General features: G+C 32.9%; 3 protein-coding genes across 4 annotated transcripts; 2 read left to right on the top strand and 1 right to left on the bottom strand.

The window, feature by feature from the left end:
* The first annotated feature begins 740 nt into the window (after positions 1 to 740).
* On the top strand, positions 741 to 4,475 carry LOC103571249 (importin-13). Its single transcript, XM_008549348.2, has 6 exons — positions 741 to 1,156; positions 1,228 to 1,392; positions 1,465 to 1,620; positions 1,692 to 3,627; positions 3,700 to 3,846; positions 3,922 to 4,475. Exons 1-6 carry the CDS (start codon positions 998 to 1,000, stop codon positions 4,167 to 4,169), a joined length of 2,811 nt encoding a protein of 936 aa, XP_008547570.1. The 5' UTR covers positions 741 to 997; the 3' UTR covers positions 4,170 to 4,475.
* Positions 4,476 to 5,076: 601 nt separating this feature from the next.
* On the bottom strand, positions 5,077 to 11,757 carry LOC103571248 (5'-3' exoribonuclease 1). 2 transcript variants are annotated; one of them, XM_008549345.3, is made up of 6 exons: positions 11,489 to 11,757; positions 10,891 to 11,331; positions 7,330 to 10,782; positions 7,179 to 7,250; positions 6,802 to 6,981; positions 5,077 to 6,623 (listed from the first exon to the last, which is right to left on the bottom strand). In XM_008549345.3, the coding sequence occupies exons 1-6, from the start codon at positions 11,561 to 11,563 to the stop codon at positions 5,640 to 5,642; spliced, it is 5,205 nt and encodes a 1,734-aa protein (XP_008547567.1). In that variant the 5' UTR covers positions 11,564 to 11,757; the 3' UTR covers positions 5,077 to 5,639. The 2 variants fall into 2 exon arrangements, with proteins under 2 accessions (XP_008547567.1, XP_008547568.1); XM_008549346.3 differs by lacking the exon at positions 6,802 to 6,981.
* A 1,859-nt stretch (positions 11,758 to 13,616) lies between these two features.
* LOC103571247 (CCR4-NOT transcription complex subunit 9) lies at positions 13,617 to 16,626 on the top strand. Its single transcript, XM_008549344.2, has 3 exons — positions 13,617 to 14,285; positions 14,415 to 14,809; positions 15,343 to 16,626. The coding sequence occupies exons 1-3, from the start codon at positions 13,959 to 13,961 to the stop codon at positions 15,545 to 15,547; spliced, it is 927 nt and encodes a 308-aa protein (XP_008547566.1). The 5' UTR covers positions 13,617 to 13,958; the 3' UTR covers positions 15,548 to 16,626.
* Positions 16,627 to 16,814: the final 188 nt, after the last annotated feature.

Below are 16,814 nucleotides of genomic sequence, written 5' to 3' on the forward strand. Positions count from 1 at the left end.
ATTAGCAATTACCTTAGCAGATGATACGAGACAACTAATAACTAGAAATCTTCATTAAATTGCAGTTCAAAATTCTCAGAATCTCCATTTCCAGCAAAATCTCATGATCTTGAAGTTAGCAGACAATTAACAATATTTGTTTTTTTTTTTTTTTCGATAATTTAATTTAAAAATGAAAATATATGCACATGTAGCAAAGTCAAAAAACTATAGGTGCAATTTTTTTAAATATTTTTTTTTATAATTTATCGATTTTAAAAGTCAAAAATTTTTTGGACGTCGACTAATTTCAGTATCAAAAAATCACTTATTTCACTTTACATTACATTAAACCACTAAACTATTTAAACACTAATTACTAACTTAATTAATTTCACTTTAATTAACACACACACTTATACTTAACACAATTTCACATCACACATATATTTTTATGTACATAAATAATCACAAATATGAATTATTGTACTTATTAATACCACTTGCAAAACCAACAGCCCGAACTCAACTGATAAAATTCTGCGCGTTGTTGTTTAATTCAAATTTCGCGCATGCGCGGTACTTTTTTCCGAGAAATTTGAAAACGACAAAATGCGCAACTCTTTCGCCGAATTGACTATATAAATTTGTACATTTTCACACATGATACATTCATAAATATGTGAACACATGCATACATATGATATATATGTATACATAAATTTTTATAGGTTTTGAATTATCTGATCTCTAGTGTTGATAACAAAAACTGTCAGCAATAAAATTCAACAAAATATATTTTTAGAAATGTTGTAATAATTATTACTGTTGATTTATAAATTAAATGAAATAATGTAATATAATTTAATAATAAATAATTTTTTTTATTTATTTATAATTAACTATTAAGTTTTATAAAGTATCTTAAATAAAAACCCAGTTGATATAAACCTGTGATAGGGTTAACCTCGACAATAAAAATATATATAAAGTAATTAGATAAAATAATTTTTAAAAAATGGATAGTGTTGAATTATTGACAGGCGTTGAGGCAGTCGAGGATGCAATAAATAGATTTTATGCTGGTGGAGAGCGCGATCTTCACAATGCGCTCCTGCAATTTCAAGCTTCACCGCAGGCTTGGACTCTTGTCTGGCCTCTACTAGGTCCTACAAAGGTATCGATCACTCAATTTTTAAACTTAAACTCCTTCGTGATTTATTTAACTGATTCATAAATTTATTTCAGTCATGGAATGTCAAATTCTTTGCGGCAACAACTCTGCACTCAAAGATACTGAAGCAATGGGATGAGATACCGGTATCAGATTATCCATTTTTAAAAAATGAACTCCTTAAAATAATAATATCTCCATCAACACCAAAGCTTACGGCTGCTAAATTGTATGAAGCTGTAAGTTTTTTTTTTTATAAAAGTAATTTTTAATTAAATCAACAAATGATACCTATAATTTATTTCCTGTAGTTTGCTGCATTTCTTTCGAATTACTACAGTACAGAAGACAAGAATGATGACAATGACAAAAAAGAACTGATGGATGATTTATTAGGAATGTTGCCGTACAATAATCCTGAGACATTAGATATTCTTCTGCGAGTATTTTCAGCTCTTTTGTTAGATGTAAATATTGAATCAATTATTTATTAATTGATAATTTAAATAGACCAATAATTAATTTAAATCAATTGTAGGTTGAGAAAAGAATGGGAGCAAAACGTACGAAACTACGGCAACAATTAGGTCTAAATGAAAATCAAAGTGAGAACTGGAGTAAATCAACGTGGTTATTAAAACAAGTGTTTACTTCGTACGTCGAAACAATTGGAGAAGAAGACAATTTTTTTTATCTGGCACTAGAAGGAGCGTTGCCTTGGATAAGAATGAACCCACCGCTGGACTCAATCAACCAGTTATTTGAACACTTTTTAATAGCTGCAGCGCATTACGCTCCTAGAACAGATGAATTTGAAGACGAAACTCACGGATGGGAATTATCGCGCGATATTTTGTTACATATAATGGGCCAAGACACTCTTTTAAAAAGACCCGCATTGTTTTGGGAGTGGGCTCGAGGAATAGTGTCGCTGGCTCAACAAAACGGTAGTATTCATTTCTTATCTATTCTCGCGAGTCTTGGTGACACACATACACGCACACTTTTGTTGGCCCTGGTCGGAGAATCTGATGAATCAAGACGCTGGACAGTTGAGACACTGATTCAGTTATTATTGACGTGTTCCGAGTATCCAGGGCGTTATGCCACTGAAGAACGTTACAGCAGCATACCATTGGGCTTCTGGTTCTCACTTCAAGATAATATATCAACGTTGGATCCTCCTATAGACAACCAAGTGCGCTTAGCACTGAAACCAATCTATGTAAGGCTAGTTCACGTTCAATTGCAAAAAATGACTCTGCCATTGTCTGCTGAAGAAGCCGGTACTGATGAGGAAAGTGAAATATTCCGGTGTTATCGTCAAGATATCGCTGACAATATGACTTATTGTTACAATATCATTGGCCGTGATTTGCTGATAATTCTAGGTCAACGTTTAAGCCAACCTCTGATTGATACACTAAAGTGGGTCGACATAGAAGCGACTCTTTATTCATTCCAAGCATTGTCTGATTGCGTGGAAACAACTGACACTGAATGCGTCCCAGCACTAATGGATTTAATAATATCTCGTATTTCTTATGATAAATATCCTGAAGAAGTTTTAGCATGCGCTTGTTCAACGATAGCTGCTTACGCTGAATGGCTGGGTGAGAATCCCGAGCCCTGGCTCGAGCGATCGCTGCAACTGATAACTTACAGTTTGACTCAACGCTCGACGGTGTTGGCACGAGCGACGATGGCACTTAAAGACATCACACGCGAGTGTCAGACACATTTAGCAACTCTGGCACCTTCGATTCTCGACACAATCGGGAAGACACTGACGGTCTTGCCAGCTGGTAGCAATGAGGGATTGCGACTTATGTATGCGGCTGGTAAACTAATAAATTCCCTGAGGACTACGGAAGAGCAGCTCCAGTACTTGGACGCCACTCTCGGCCAGTGTGTTATGAAACTGCGTGAATTGCTCCAGCACCCAGTGCCAGCGATCCAAGAGAATGTCACTAAGCAGCTTAAAATGGCAACGATGTTCCTGTCGACGTTGGAAGGAGCCATGGGAAAGTCTGTCCTAGACGGATTGATGCCGACATTTAATCAGATTGTTGCTCACCCGGAGCTCAACCAAAATGATCAGATACTAGATGCTATGTACAATTGTGCGCAGCGGTCACTGCAGTGTCTTCTGCATCCCGAAAAAGATGCTAGGCCTCTATTGACCTTGTTGGTTACTGCTTACAGAATACGACCACATCCAGCTGCGCTCCAGTTACTCAGACAAGTCGTAGTGCTGTTTGGTAGCGACTCTAATAATGCAATGGGTCCTATTTTTGCTGAAATCGGGGGGCATACTCTCAGTGGGTTCAATGCCTGTAAATTAGCTGGCGGTAATTTATCTGACTTCGGTGAATTGTTGGAAGCTTACTTGGGTTTACTAGGACAAATTTGTAAAAAAACGCCCAAATTGATGCTACAAGTTCCTGATCATATTCCTGAAATGCTACGATGTGGTAAATTACTTTGAGTTTATTTATTTTTTCTAAGTTATTAATCATCACTATACTCTATTTAATTATTTGTAGGAATTATCGCACTAGGTCTTCCAGAAACGGCTGTTATTAAAGCGGCCGGTACATTTTTGATGCATGCAATAGCACAGAGCAATCACTTATCAACATTTATTGAAGCGATTGGACAAGAACTTGTTTGCATGATTTTAGAATGTATAGGTAACTATTATTTTTATTACTTTTACTTGATATTACTTTTAAAAATTATTAAAAATTTAATATGCATTTTTAAAGGAGGTAAAGTAGCGCGTAGCAATCTCGAGCATCATACTAAAGTATTACATGCATTAAATAATTATTATAAGCACAATGTTGGTGCTTGGATACGAGCAGCTCTAGAGGATGGAGTGTTAATATCCCTTACACCCAGCCAAAAAGAAAGTTTAACCCGCAGTATTTTAGCTGAACGCAATAAAGGTCGGCTAGATGACATGCTACAAAAATTCAGCTTAGAATATTCAAAGCCCATTGTGGGTCTGTAACTTTAATTTCGTATATATGATGTTAATTAATTAAATTTATTATAGAATTTTGTAACTAATTTTTTTATTCGATATTAATCAGCGACGGCTGTGGAAATTAAAAAAAAAAATAGAACTAGAGTGTCTAAAGAATTTATGAACATGTGATTTATGTTTATGATAAATGTCTCTGACGGTCTACGAAATCATTGTGGAATTTTTATTTTTTATTATTGAAATCATGCCATACTAATTAATTAATAATTAATATTATTTATAGAGTATAATGTAAAAAATTATTCTTGTATAATTACAATAAATTTCTTGATAAGGTAGTTTTTGTAACTAGTTATTTTTTTTATCGTAAATTAATTAATAATATATAACGCTAGGTACTATCGTTCGTTCAAAAGACTTGCCTGATACCCTCGAGACCTCCAGCCATCCAACGGATACCTTTATTTTAATCAGGAACGCCGTCTAAGAAATCCTATAGAAATTCGATAGGAAATCTCGACCTAGGGCTCGGTGCTGTGAAAAAAAATTTTTTTCTTTTACTCCTATGGGCTAGCGTTCTTCCAGAAGACTTGTCTGATACTCCCGAGGGCACCAAGCATCCAAGAGACACCTTAATTTTGAACCGGATCTTCGTCTAAAAAATTCTACAGATAATCTAGACTCAGTTCCCTAATTCCGAACACAACTGGAAGTTTAGGAGTTTTCCTGTAGGGTCAACCGTTTTTCAGATTTTTTTTTTTTAACCAGCATTTAATTTACAGAAATATTTATCGTCATGTTCGACTTTAATTTTAAAAAATTTATCTTGCATATATCAATGCAAATTAAAATTGATATTCAATTATTCATATATTTTTATCTATGGGATAAATGAAACAATATCAAGTACTCGATTCTAATTACTGTAATTTCACATTAATTATTATTATTATCATTATCATAATAACTCTTAGATTTAGTTGCATAAAACTATTTTTGTACGATGACAATAAATGACAGTTATGATAATAGACACGATGATTAATATAAGTTTATTATAATTATATCAATTATCATTGATGGTTAATTACAGTAGAAAAAAAAGATTTATTATTTTAAAAATGAAGCCATGAATATTATTTTACATTTTGGACTGAATTTCATCAGCTTCAGAGTCGATTGTATTTAATATCAAATCCAAACGTTTTAACTACATGTAAGTTTTTAATTCATAATTGTTATAATTTATAATTAAAAAAATATATAGCTGTTTAAATGAACGTTAAAAAAGAAAAAAAACTTAAAAATATTGATTGATTAAGAAATAATGCGACGTACTTATTAAAAAATATATATGCACGCCTCAGTATCTGTACATTTTGTACACAATAATGCTGTTACAAAATAGTTTTTTTAAAAAAAAGTACCACTCATTAAATAAGTGTATAATTTAATAATTGTTAATCGTATTAATCAACGTGATTCTGCAATCAATTATTGTGCATTATTTCCATTAGCTGCTGTGGTTCCTGGTCCAAAATTAGCAGCAATACGCGACTTTCTTTGCCGCGGAACTCTGTGTACTTTTTGTGCTTGAGGATTGTCTTTGACCACTCCCACTTGTTCATTAGTAGACTTATTGACAGGCTTGGCATCAGTTTTAATAGGCTTTGGAGAATTAGTCATTGTTTTCGTCTTCACAGTCTTGGATGTCAAGTCTTTGTCTTTGTTGTCCTCTGCAGTTTCTTTCTGCTTGCGTTGCTTGTTTTTCTTTTGCGCCTGCAGTGGCACGAACGGGGTGCTTTGTTTTATTACCTCTGGTTTATTTTCCGCTGAGGCTGGTGGCCCGGTAGGTCCAGGCATGGGAGGTCCAGGCTGAAGATGGCTCTGAATACCCGGTCCCTGGGTGGCTTGATGCATCGGACGCACTTGTGGATTCAAATGCATCGATGGCATTGGCGGCATCGGTGGCATCTGGGTAAAAGGAGCCGGGCCTTGAGGTGACATTGGGTTCCAACTTGTAGGTGGTCTTATGTGTGGCTTTCTTGGGTCCGGGAATGACCGAGGTGACATCATTGACTGCAAATTAATATTTTGAGGTGGCTGGATGTTCGGTATATTCATACCGGACATCATCGGAGACTGCATAGGCGGCGGTATATTTTGTTGCATATTCGGTGGTTGAGTTGTCCAAGCGTTTGGTGGCCGCAGATCAAAGAAGTGTTGAGGTTTCATTATTTTGTCCATAGTCAATTCTTTGTACACTTTCATCGACACATTTTCAGCAGCCAGCTTAGGATCTGAGCACAAGTCGCCGTAATAACTTCGCAGGTCTGACATAACAACTTGAGCTCTTACAAGATTTTTTTCATTTATATAAAGATAATGAGGCTGTCCGATTCTCATCATCTGACAATGATTCAGTAGAAGTGTGCAGTAGGATACATTCTCTTTTCGATTATTTGTTTGTCTTGCATGCTGTAACAATTTATTTTAATTTATTAATTAAATATTTTTAAAAATTAATTCTTACTTTTATATAAATAAATTAAAATTTATCAATAAATCATGCGACGATTAATAATATTAATGCATGCGGTACAATTAATGAATTATAGTTTTACTAAATCATTAAACCCAAAAGTAATAGACATACATCGAACATTTGTTGGACCAGAGGTGGAGCTGATGGTGGTACTGGTGGCGTTGGTGGAAATACAAAGGGTTTTACGTTTGCATTCACTGCAGCCGGTGCAGAAGACGGTGGGTTGACGTTGTTTGGCTTGTCGTCAGATATTTTCAATACTGCTTTGAGAAAAGCACTCGGGTCTTGAGGCTGTTGTATAATAATATTGTTAGTTTGGTTACAATTACTTATTTTTTTTTTTAATCAACATGCGAATTTATTTAATAACTAATTAGCAAAGTTAAACGATTTTTTTTTTATAAGCTTGGGCTTGACATAGACCAGAGACAATTATTCCCCAGTAGACAACACTGGACAACAATAAGTATTGATATTAAATATTTTACCGAATTGACCACTGGTGCTGGTGGCCGTACCATCGAGAAGTTCATTGTCTTTTGTACATTAGGTCCACTCAACTAAAATATTAGATTAATTATTTTAGTAGACAATTATATTTTGGTGATATTTTTTATATTTATTTAATAAATTAATTACCGTTGGTTTCTGTAATTCATTCCACAGCATTTGGAATTCGGTGGCCTTTTCATTGACATTATTAGCCTGTGGAGTAGCTGGAGTAGATGAAGATTGACTACTGGTAGGAGGCAGTGTAGGTTTTTGTGTAGTTGGGTTTTGATTTGGAGCCGAAGGTTGATTGCCTTTAATATTATTACTGCCACTAGTATTTTTATTATCATTATTATTTGCAGATGAATTAGATAAGTTCAGTGGCTCATTTTTCTTCATCACTCGTATCTGCTGTTGCGGCGCTTGAGACTGTGACTGATTCTTACAGAACAACGGCAAGAAATTGTCAAACTTATTAAAGGATGCAAATGCACTAGACTTAGCATTGTTGTTACTGTTACTGGTACCCGAGGCTTCAGATCTCGGCTGCTGTTGTTTTTTACGATTTATTTTCTCAGATATCATGCCCACACCCGTGATATCCTGCTCCGCACGTATGCCATGGCTAATATTTATAAATTCAGCGGTCAGTAATTTATAACGGCGAGAAGTTGCTCCTCCAGTAAATGAAATGTTACCAATAAAAGGTTTATCAAATAAAACATCATAAGTTTTTTCAGCTTCATCAGTTCCTTGGATACCGACAACAGTTCCCTTGTAACCGAGCGGTACAGATGAGTCATTTTTCACAGCAATTACTCTGTCAAAGATTTGGGTTCGAGCTGAAGGGTCCGGCGGGATATTACCGGCACTCAATTCCGGTTTAAAGAGCAAGTGGGGCTTAACCTGCATCAACACAGTCTTTGAAACATTTCCTTTTTCCTCGACGTATTTATCAACTTGTTGCTGTAATTTAGTAACAATTTCCGGATCGAGACCTTCTTCATCACAGTTCCTAGCGTCAACACTTCGGAATGGCTGTTCCTTTAGCCACTTGACAACATCCGCGAGCTCGTCGCTGTTAGCAAACACCTCGTCTTCGTTGTACATATCATTGCTAGCATTGCCGGCCAGATATACAAACAACAGTGGATATTTTTCCATGTAGCTGCGTATTAATCCAATAGACTTGGAGCTATATAGCCATTGGCCATCAACTTTCTTCGTATATCCTGGGAGTTCCTCGTTCTTCTTATTGAACTTTAAGTTCAGTCCAATATTCTGCTGTTTGCGTTCTGATGACGAGTGATCAGCAGTCCGTTCAGGCAACACAAAAATAGATCCAGTAATACGACTCAATAAATGACTACTGATACCCAGTCTCTGTGCAGCGATGCTGCCATGCATGTACTGCATACGCAGTTGATTCTGCTCCTCCTTGAGCTCTTTGAACTCTGGTTCAGGTGAAAACTTCATCGCGACCTTAACGCGTCCGGTCTTGGGATTGATACCCGGCGGAATAACTTCCCCCATAGCCCCATAGTGCGGGTGTCCAAGCATAAAACAGATGCTCTTGGGTACGTAGATATCACTGATATTTTTATGAGTAATGAAACCTTCCTCTTCTACTTCAATATCACGTACAGTTGTCTGATAAGCGTAACAAAACGGATAGTTAGACCATTCTTTTTCTAATGAAAGCCGACCTTGATTAGATAGTATGTATCTACGTCCGGAGATAGGGCACGCGTGTATAATCATTGTCGTCTTGCCAATGTCTATTCCAAATCGTGATCTGTAAGACAGCGCAACACTTTTAGCCTCCGAGTTCCACTGGCTCTTTGAAGAATCTTTGAAAAACTCACGGTTTAAATTGTCCATCCCGTAAGGACGATTTATGTTTATCAGAGTAAACTTGCCGTCAATAGTTGACACTCCGACGACTAGAGCTTCTACTAGATGTGGCCATTTTATGTAAATTGTCTTACCTAATATTTCACTGGATATTTTTTCAATTGTCGGCGCCTCTTTCGGCGATACGGTTATAATCATATTTTCGCCTCGCGAGGGCTGTTCAAATACTTTAACTTTAGCCTTTTCTAGATTAACTGTATGCTGGATGTGCTGCATCGTAGGAAACCCTGAGAAATATACATGTAACTTGACACCTGGACACAGCCCTTTGACTAATTTATCATTTGGCACGATAATTTCTTTAGGATCCATTGTTTCTATCAACGCGTGACTCTCGATAGTGGGAAAGTAATCAGGAGCTTTAACTGAGCCCAAGTTTTCCTCGGTATAAGTAATGATACTCATTGGGCCATGCCGATTACGTTTTACTTCCTCGGGTGTCAGTAAATGGTTGTACTGACTCATAGCCTCGATGAGTTTCTTTTCGTTGATGAATGGGATCAGTACGATAGCCTCCCACTCCTGCTTCTTTTCATTTAAATCAGTACGGAATTCCAATGGATAGTATTCTATTATTGGTGACTCCTCTTCTGTTAATAAACCCTGATAAGCCTCAGGCAACAGTCCACGACTAGCTGCCGGTAGCACGGCCAATAATTGTTGGAAGGGTAAAAATGGTTTTCCCAAATCGAAACTTAATTTAAAATCTTTGAACCCTTTTATATCAGAAATGTACGGAGCATAGTGATGGGGATAATACCAGGACCAGCTGCAACAACCATCGTAGTAGTAGTGCAAGTTCCATTGGATTGCTGTTACATAGGCTTCTGCTTGTGACCGCATCACGTCAGCATTAACAGACTCATAGTCAAATTTGTTCATGTAGTAGTCACGCTTATGCTGTAAAAATTCAAGATTGTACATCTCATTGTCTGAATCTGTGTCAATTAATTCTTCTTCGTCTGAATGTCCTAGCAATATTTCATCAGTAGCTTGAATCAACGCACTTAATTCTTTGTTCATCGTTGTCTTTACGGGCGAGTCCAACTGTTCGGGCGAGTCTTTTGACTTGCGGTAACTCGTCCTCTCGTTTTCGTTTGGGCGTCTGCCGGTTTTTCCTTCGAAGTACTTGAGATCTGCGAGCGTCTCGGCAAAGTGGTCGACGTCGATATGCGCGAGTTGCTCCATAAATTTTTCGAAACGTTCTAAGTTTAAATTACCGGCTTCGTTTATGTAGCCATCTAGGGATGGTAAAATTTCTTTGTACGCTTGACATAAAACTGGCAGTGCTCCATTTGCAATATGCAAATTAGGCAGGTGGGGAATGAAGTCGTTGCCGACTAAAAAACCCATCAGTATCCAGTCGTCAATTATTTTTTCAAGATCAAATGGAAATTTTAGTTTGTCTTTAAGGGATTCGAACTCGTGCTCCATATATTCGCGGAGCAGTGAGATATGGAGCAGGCAAAATTTTGTTTTTTCAGGTATAATGCATTTTTGTACATTTTTTCCGTACTTAACTTCTTCGCGTAATACTGCAAAATGTGGCTCGTGAGTACACAGACTTAGCATTATTAAATCTGCGTCCAATCCATAGAGGCAATGACGCGTATTTGGACTATAATCAGGTTGTGATTTCATGTATCTTATGTAGTCCATTATTTTGTGTTCACCTTCACCGGGAACCTGAAAAATAAAAAAAATTAAAATTAAGTTTTGATTTTTTTTATCACCTCTAAATAAAATATTCTTTACATTAAATTCAAATATGAAATAAAATTAAATTTGAATTACCTCAGGGCCACTAAGAATAATTTTACACTTCTGCCACAATTTGTCAGTTGATATTTTATAAGTAACAAAATATTTCAACTGTTGTGTCAATTTGGCCATAAATAGTGTACCAGGAGTAATACAATTTGAATCAAAACGTGATTCCTCAGGTATTTTTTCTCCTTTGGCTCGTGCACGCGCTTCAACAAGCTCAGCTTCTTTGGCAGCGCGAAAACGTCTGCCGCGTTGTTGGTTTATTTTAGCACGTGGCGCAACTCCATCGACAGCCATAAAAAATAGTTTTTGTGGTTTAATAGTGCGGAACAATATTTCAACATAGTGAAATATATTTTTAAATATTGTTTCCTCGGTGATGCGGAAATGTGCATCAGCATCATTCGGATGTGAACAGCAATGGATTATGCCGTTCATGTCCAAATAGAGATTATCAAACTCTGGAATCTGTTTAACAAAAACACAATTAAAATATGTTAACATATATATATTATCATTTACCATCACAATTATAATCATCACTTATTTGTAAATAATAAATAAATTTATTCAAGGAAATCTTGAGGAAATTTGCCGTATGGATATTTAATATGATTTATTTTACCTGATATTCATTTAGTAATTCAATAATACATGGATATCTTTCACAAATATATCTTGCAAACTTCGGCACACCCATTTTTATTTATTATTATTAACTTATTGCTAATTTATTTTTACTATCAATATAATAATAATAATATTAATAAACTTGTCTTTATATACAAAATATAAATAATGTTAAAATATTTTTATTTGTATATAAAAACTATCTCATATATAATCACACAGTTTACGTATTTTTTAGTCTCTCATAACACAGATGTAGATATAATTGTACATAACCAGAATAATTGTCATTGACTATATAATTTATATAGACGCAATAACTCTTGAGTAAATAAAAGTCTAACGTCTACTTTAATTGCTAAAATTCGCAATGGTGGCATTACTTTTAAATTCATAAACTGTGTAGTCGTGGCTGTTTGGCGCCAAGTTTTTTTTAATGAATAATTTTAAATAAAAGCGAAAGTTTTATTCAAATATATGAATATTTGTGTATAATTAACTAAATATAGTGATGTATGTACAAGTTTTAGTGTAAAGGAGATCTAGTTTAATTATTTGAATCATTCAGATTTTGAATAATTTCGGAGGTTATAATTTCAAATTTTTTTAGAGCGAAAAAAAAGTTAATTTACTGAGTGTTATTTTTTTAAAAACTGTAAAATAATTATTTGATACTAGGTATTGTGTTTAAATTTGTTGTGATGGAACGGTAAATTATTATTGGATGAGTTTACTCAGATCGAGATTTTAGTCGATGATAAAACGCAGTATCGATTCAGCGGTCGATGAGGTGAGACCTAAATAACAACATGGCGTCAGTATCTTAATCCTGATACTCGCGAGCTTTTAGATAAAATATATCAGTTCAAGTGTTTTTTAGTCTAATTATTTAAAATAATTTATATAAATTAGTGAATGACATTAAACAATGCGAATAAGTGTAGACATTAATCGGAAAATTAGTTTTTAGTTTGAAAATAATTATTTCAGTGCGCGTTGGTTTAAGTGGCAGTTTGTGGAAGTGTTCGTTCCAATCGGGTCAGTTTAAAAAGTTATTTATTGGATTCTTGGTTGAGTAATTCTTTTATTTAAAAAACTGAGTGTGAATATTGCGGATAAGTGGGAATCTTTTGAATTTTCGAATAATTAAATAAAATACAAGTAGAATAGAATAAAAATTAAAAAATATGATTCTGAAGTTAGAAGACAATTCAAATTTTCGGATTTTTTTTCTCAAAAATTTAATTTAAAAATGAAAATATGCACATATAGGAAATTTTGAAAATTTGGCTCACTTTAGTACCATTAAAAAAAATTCGTATTTAGACCAATAAAAAATCAGTACGTTCATTTTTTAAAATTTCATTATTTTTATTTATTTATTTTTTTATTCAAACTTTATAAACTATCTCATGTCTGTTACATTTACACTCATTTTAAAAAATACAGTTTAAAATTATTCATAATTTAAAAAATTAGTATTATTCAATTCTAATGATTTCGAATGACATTTTCTGAGTAGAATGCAGTGTTATGTGTTTTAGTGAATTTAAAGCGAAGTGTTTGTGCGCAAGTTTTTGAAATAGATCAGTTTAAAAAGTGATTTAATTCTTTTTTTAAAAGTAATTTAAGTTTAGTAATTTTTATTTTATAAATGTGATGGTGTTGAAGTGAAGTGTTTAGTGACCAGTTTCAACGACGAGATTACAACAGCAGATCTTCATGTTCCTGAATCTTCCAGTATCGGTGAAGAAATAGCAGTCAAGTGATGTTTGATAGCAGATTAATTGGATACCCTTCTGCACATTATTTCTTCGCCGAGGTTTGTTAATAAATTTTAATATTTTACATTACAGTAGTCTGCGTTCAAAAAATTTTTATCAACAAATACCATAGAAAAAATTAAAAAATGATTTGATATCCTGACTTTATAGCAAATTTTACAAAATTACTATAATATTTAAATAAAATTGATTTATTTTTAATCAGACGTTTGTTTGACGATTTTCCAAACGTCCGTTTTAATGGCTGCCATTTAAAAATTTTCGCGCCACTTGCCGCCATTTCGGCTTACCCACGAATTCGAAAATTTACTCGATAAGACAGGAACCTGTAATCTGACCACGAACTTTCGCTGGTCATCTTAAGAGTAAAATAAAAAAATATATCACAATTATCCCATCTATTAAGTCACATATTCATAACTTATGACTTAACTTAAAATTATATTAATTGTTGTGTGTCGTGTAAGTGAGTTGTTATTTAACAAAATTTAATAATCAAATTAACGTGATTTTATAACTAAATACCGACATTTCAAGGTTATGATAACTGAGAATGTGATTAAATTTAACCCACAGACATTGGACATTAATAATATATATACATATCATATCATAATTAATTAAAAGTGCTCAATAAAAAGTGTTGTATTGTATTTATTTGAAATAAATACTGAGACAGATATGAGCTCACAACAGAGTCCAGCAACCATGCAAACTAGTGTTGATCGTGAAAAAGTTTATACATGGATTATCGAATTATCAAATCCAGAGACACGTCAAAATGCGTTGCTCGAATTAAGTAAGAAACGTGAAGTCGTGCCAGATTTAGCACCGATGCTTTGGCATTCCTTTGGCACAGCTGCGTCTTTATTACAAGAAATAATAAATATTTACCCGGCAATAAATCCAGCAACGCTTACTGCACATCAGAGTAATAGAGTTTGTAATGCACTAGCATTATTACAATGTGTTGCTAGTCATCCTGAAACACGTTCTGCATTTTTACAGGTAATTATAATTATTTTATTACTTAGTCATCAATTATAACACTGGAGTATTTATTTAAATGTAAGAAATTCATCATTTGATCAATTTGATAATAAGAATACTAATTGTAATGTTTTTTAATTACTCTAGGCACATGTACCTTTATTTCTATACCCATTCTTACACACCGTCAGCAAAACACGTCCATTTGAATACTTGCGACTGACCAGTTTGGGTGTAATCGGCGCACTTGTAAAAACTGATGAACAAGAAGTCATAACGTTTTTACTGACCACTGAAATAATTCCTCTGTGCTTGAGAATAATGGAGAGCGGATCTGAATTAAGTAAAACTGTTGCCACGTTTATTTTACAGAAAATACTCCTAGATGACAGCGGCCTGTCTTACATCTGTCAAACTTATGATAGATTTAGTCACGTCGCTATGATTTTGGGTAAAATGGTGCTTTCATTAGCTAAAGATCCGTCTGCGAGACTACTCAAGCATGTTGTCAGATGTTATTTGAGACTTTCTGACAATCCTAGGTAATTTAGTTCTATTTTTAACTTTGATGACTATGAGTTTTGAGTTACGTTCATCCCTGATTGAGGAATCAGTAACACAATCAAGATAAAATATGCCCAAGTTTAGGGAAAAGAGAGCAGTGGAAAAATTACAGTTTCCGAAAAAAACTCAGCTGAAAATATTTGATAATTTCTGTTCTATAAAACTGTAATAATTACTACGTCTCAGTGATAATGTAATTTTTACGGAGACGTAGATGGACTTTTCTGATACTTGAAACTGTAATTTTTTCACTATTCTTTTTCCCGCTTTGTAATCTCATCATTGTCATCCGCAATCTTTCATAATTGATAGTAAAATTTACACCATGTATTTCAAAGAACAATTTAAACCGTAAAAATATCAGATAAAATTATGCAAATCTCTAAGAATTTAAAAAATATCTTAAATTGTTTTGAAAAAAATTTCAAATTTTAAAATAATAAATTATATTCGTATATATTGATGATTAAATGAATGAATTTATTTATTTAAAATAAATATCTGTTTTTAGAGCACTCTTGGCGTTACGTCAATGCCTACCTGATCAATTACGTGACAATACATTCGCAACTTGTCTACAAGAAGATAAATCAACAAAACACTGGTTAAACCAATTGCTTAAAAATTTAGAAGCCGGTCCACCTTCACAAACTGGACCCACTCAACCTGGACAACCAGATCCTAGGACAATTGGTATGTCACCTCTTACATCATAGTTTATACGATAATTTTTGATAAATAATAATAATTATATAACAATAATGATATCAAGTAGTATAGTAATAATGATAAACTATAAATTTTATTTTTAAATTTATCAACTGAAGGACTAAAACTTGTAAAAAGAAAAATAGCCGAAAGTACTTTTTAAATTTTTATTAAAGTTAAATGTATTCGATAAATATAAACGAGCAAATAGAGTTCATATGATTAAAAAGAAAGAAAAAATATAAAATGTTAAAAAAATACAGCAGTTCGTTCAATTAAACGTTCTATTGAATAAAAAGTGTAGCTTTGTATTTATAATTTTGCTCGCATGATTTTAAATTTCTTATTTTTTTTTTTTTATTTTACTTTTTTCTGGGGTAGTAAATAATGTATTAATTTTATTTTAATTTTCTTATTGAGCTTGTCTATAATTGTTGTATCACACAGTTAAATTTATTCTTTAATTAATTTATAATGTAAATGAAAAAAAATTACATTATGTGTGATATGACGTTTTGAACGATATAGCCAAGTAATTATAAAATAAGTGCAGCGTGTTCCATTTAATAAAAAAATCTGTAAATAAATTTATTTGAAGCATTTGTTGGTGACTATTGCTTCGTTTAGTTTTATAAATTGCATTAATTATTAATTATAAATAATAATAATTATTATTATTATTATGAATATTGAAGTACAAGCTTATTTAGCTATTGAGTAGTTAATTTCATTTTCATCTACAATGTATAGAAAAATATAATTATATATAACTTTTATAATTATAAATAAAAAGGATAATTGAAAAAAAAAAGAAATATAGAATGAGTTAAATTTATAAAGACTTGTAATTAAGAATATTTTTTACATTTTTGTGTTTGATTCCAAGTAAAAGTAAATGAAAAGTCTTAAAAGTGTTTTATTTTTTAAAATAAATAATTTTTAAGTTTCTTATAAAGTAATAATTTAATCTCTCATCGAATTTAAAAAAACTACTAATTAACAGTTTCAGTTTTATCACCTATAGGATTTATTTTTAAAAAAATTTATTTTTTTTTATTTAAAAAATAATCAATAAAATTTATCGAACAATTTTTAAAGGAAATAAATTTTTTTTTGATAAAATTTATTTAACATTTGAAAATTATTAAGTATATTTTCAATTGAGAAAAGTTTATTTTGAATAAATAAAAAATATATATATTTTCTTTCTAACAGTAATTTTTTTTCGTGAAAAAATATTCAAAATTTGTGTGAAATCGACTGATTAACTTGAAA

This window comes from Microplitis demolitor, chromosome 1, assembly GCF_026212275.2.
Source record: "Microplitis demolitor isolate Queensland-Clemson2020A chromosome 1, iyMicDemo2.1a, whole genome shotgun sequence".
In the NCBI taxonomy this organism is placed as follows: domain Eukaryota; kingdom Metazoa; phylum Arthropoda; class Insecta; order Hymenoptera; family Braconidae; genus Microplitis; species Microplitis demolitor.

Excerpts from the sequence above, each read along its gene's own strand:
- LOC103571249 (XM_008549348.2), top strand. The coding sequence starts at position 998 with ATGGATAGTGTTGAATTATTGACAGGCGTTGAGGCAGTCGAGGATGCA. Across the intron at positions 1,157-1,227 it reads CTCTACTAGGTCCTACAAAG|TCATGGAATGTCAAATTCTT; the intron begins GTATCGATCACT and ends AATTTATTTCAG. Across the intron at positions 3,628-3,699 it reads TCCTGAAATGCTACGATGTG|GAATTATCGCACTAGGTCTT; the intron begins GTAAATTACTTT and ends AATTATTTGTAG.
- LOC103571248 (XM_008549345.3), bottom strand. The coding sequence starts at position 11,563 with ATGGGTGTGCCGAAGTTTGCAAGATATATTTGTGAAAGATATCCATGT. Across the intron at positions 10,783-10,890 it reads TTATTCTTAGTGGCCCTGAG|GTTCCCGGTGAAGGTGAACA; the intron begins GTAATTCAAATT and ends TTTATTTTTCAG. Across the intron at positions 6,982-7,178 it reads CAGCACCAGTGGTCAATTCG|CCTCAAGACCCGAGTGCTTT; the intron begins GTAAAATATTTA and ends ATTATACAACAG.
- LOC103571247 (XM_008549344.2), top strand. The coding sequence starts at position 13,959 with ATGAGCTCACAACAGAGTCCAGCAACCATGCAAACTAGTGTTGATCGT. Across the intron at positions 14,286-14,414 it reads CACGTTCTGCATTTTTACAG|GCACATGTACCTTTATTTCT; the intron begins GTAATTATAATT and ends TAATTACTCTAG. Across the intron at positions 14,810-15,342 it reads AGACTTTCTGACAATCCTAG|AGCACTCTTGGCGTTACGTC; the intron begins GTAATTTAGTTC and ends ATCTGTTTTTAG.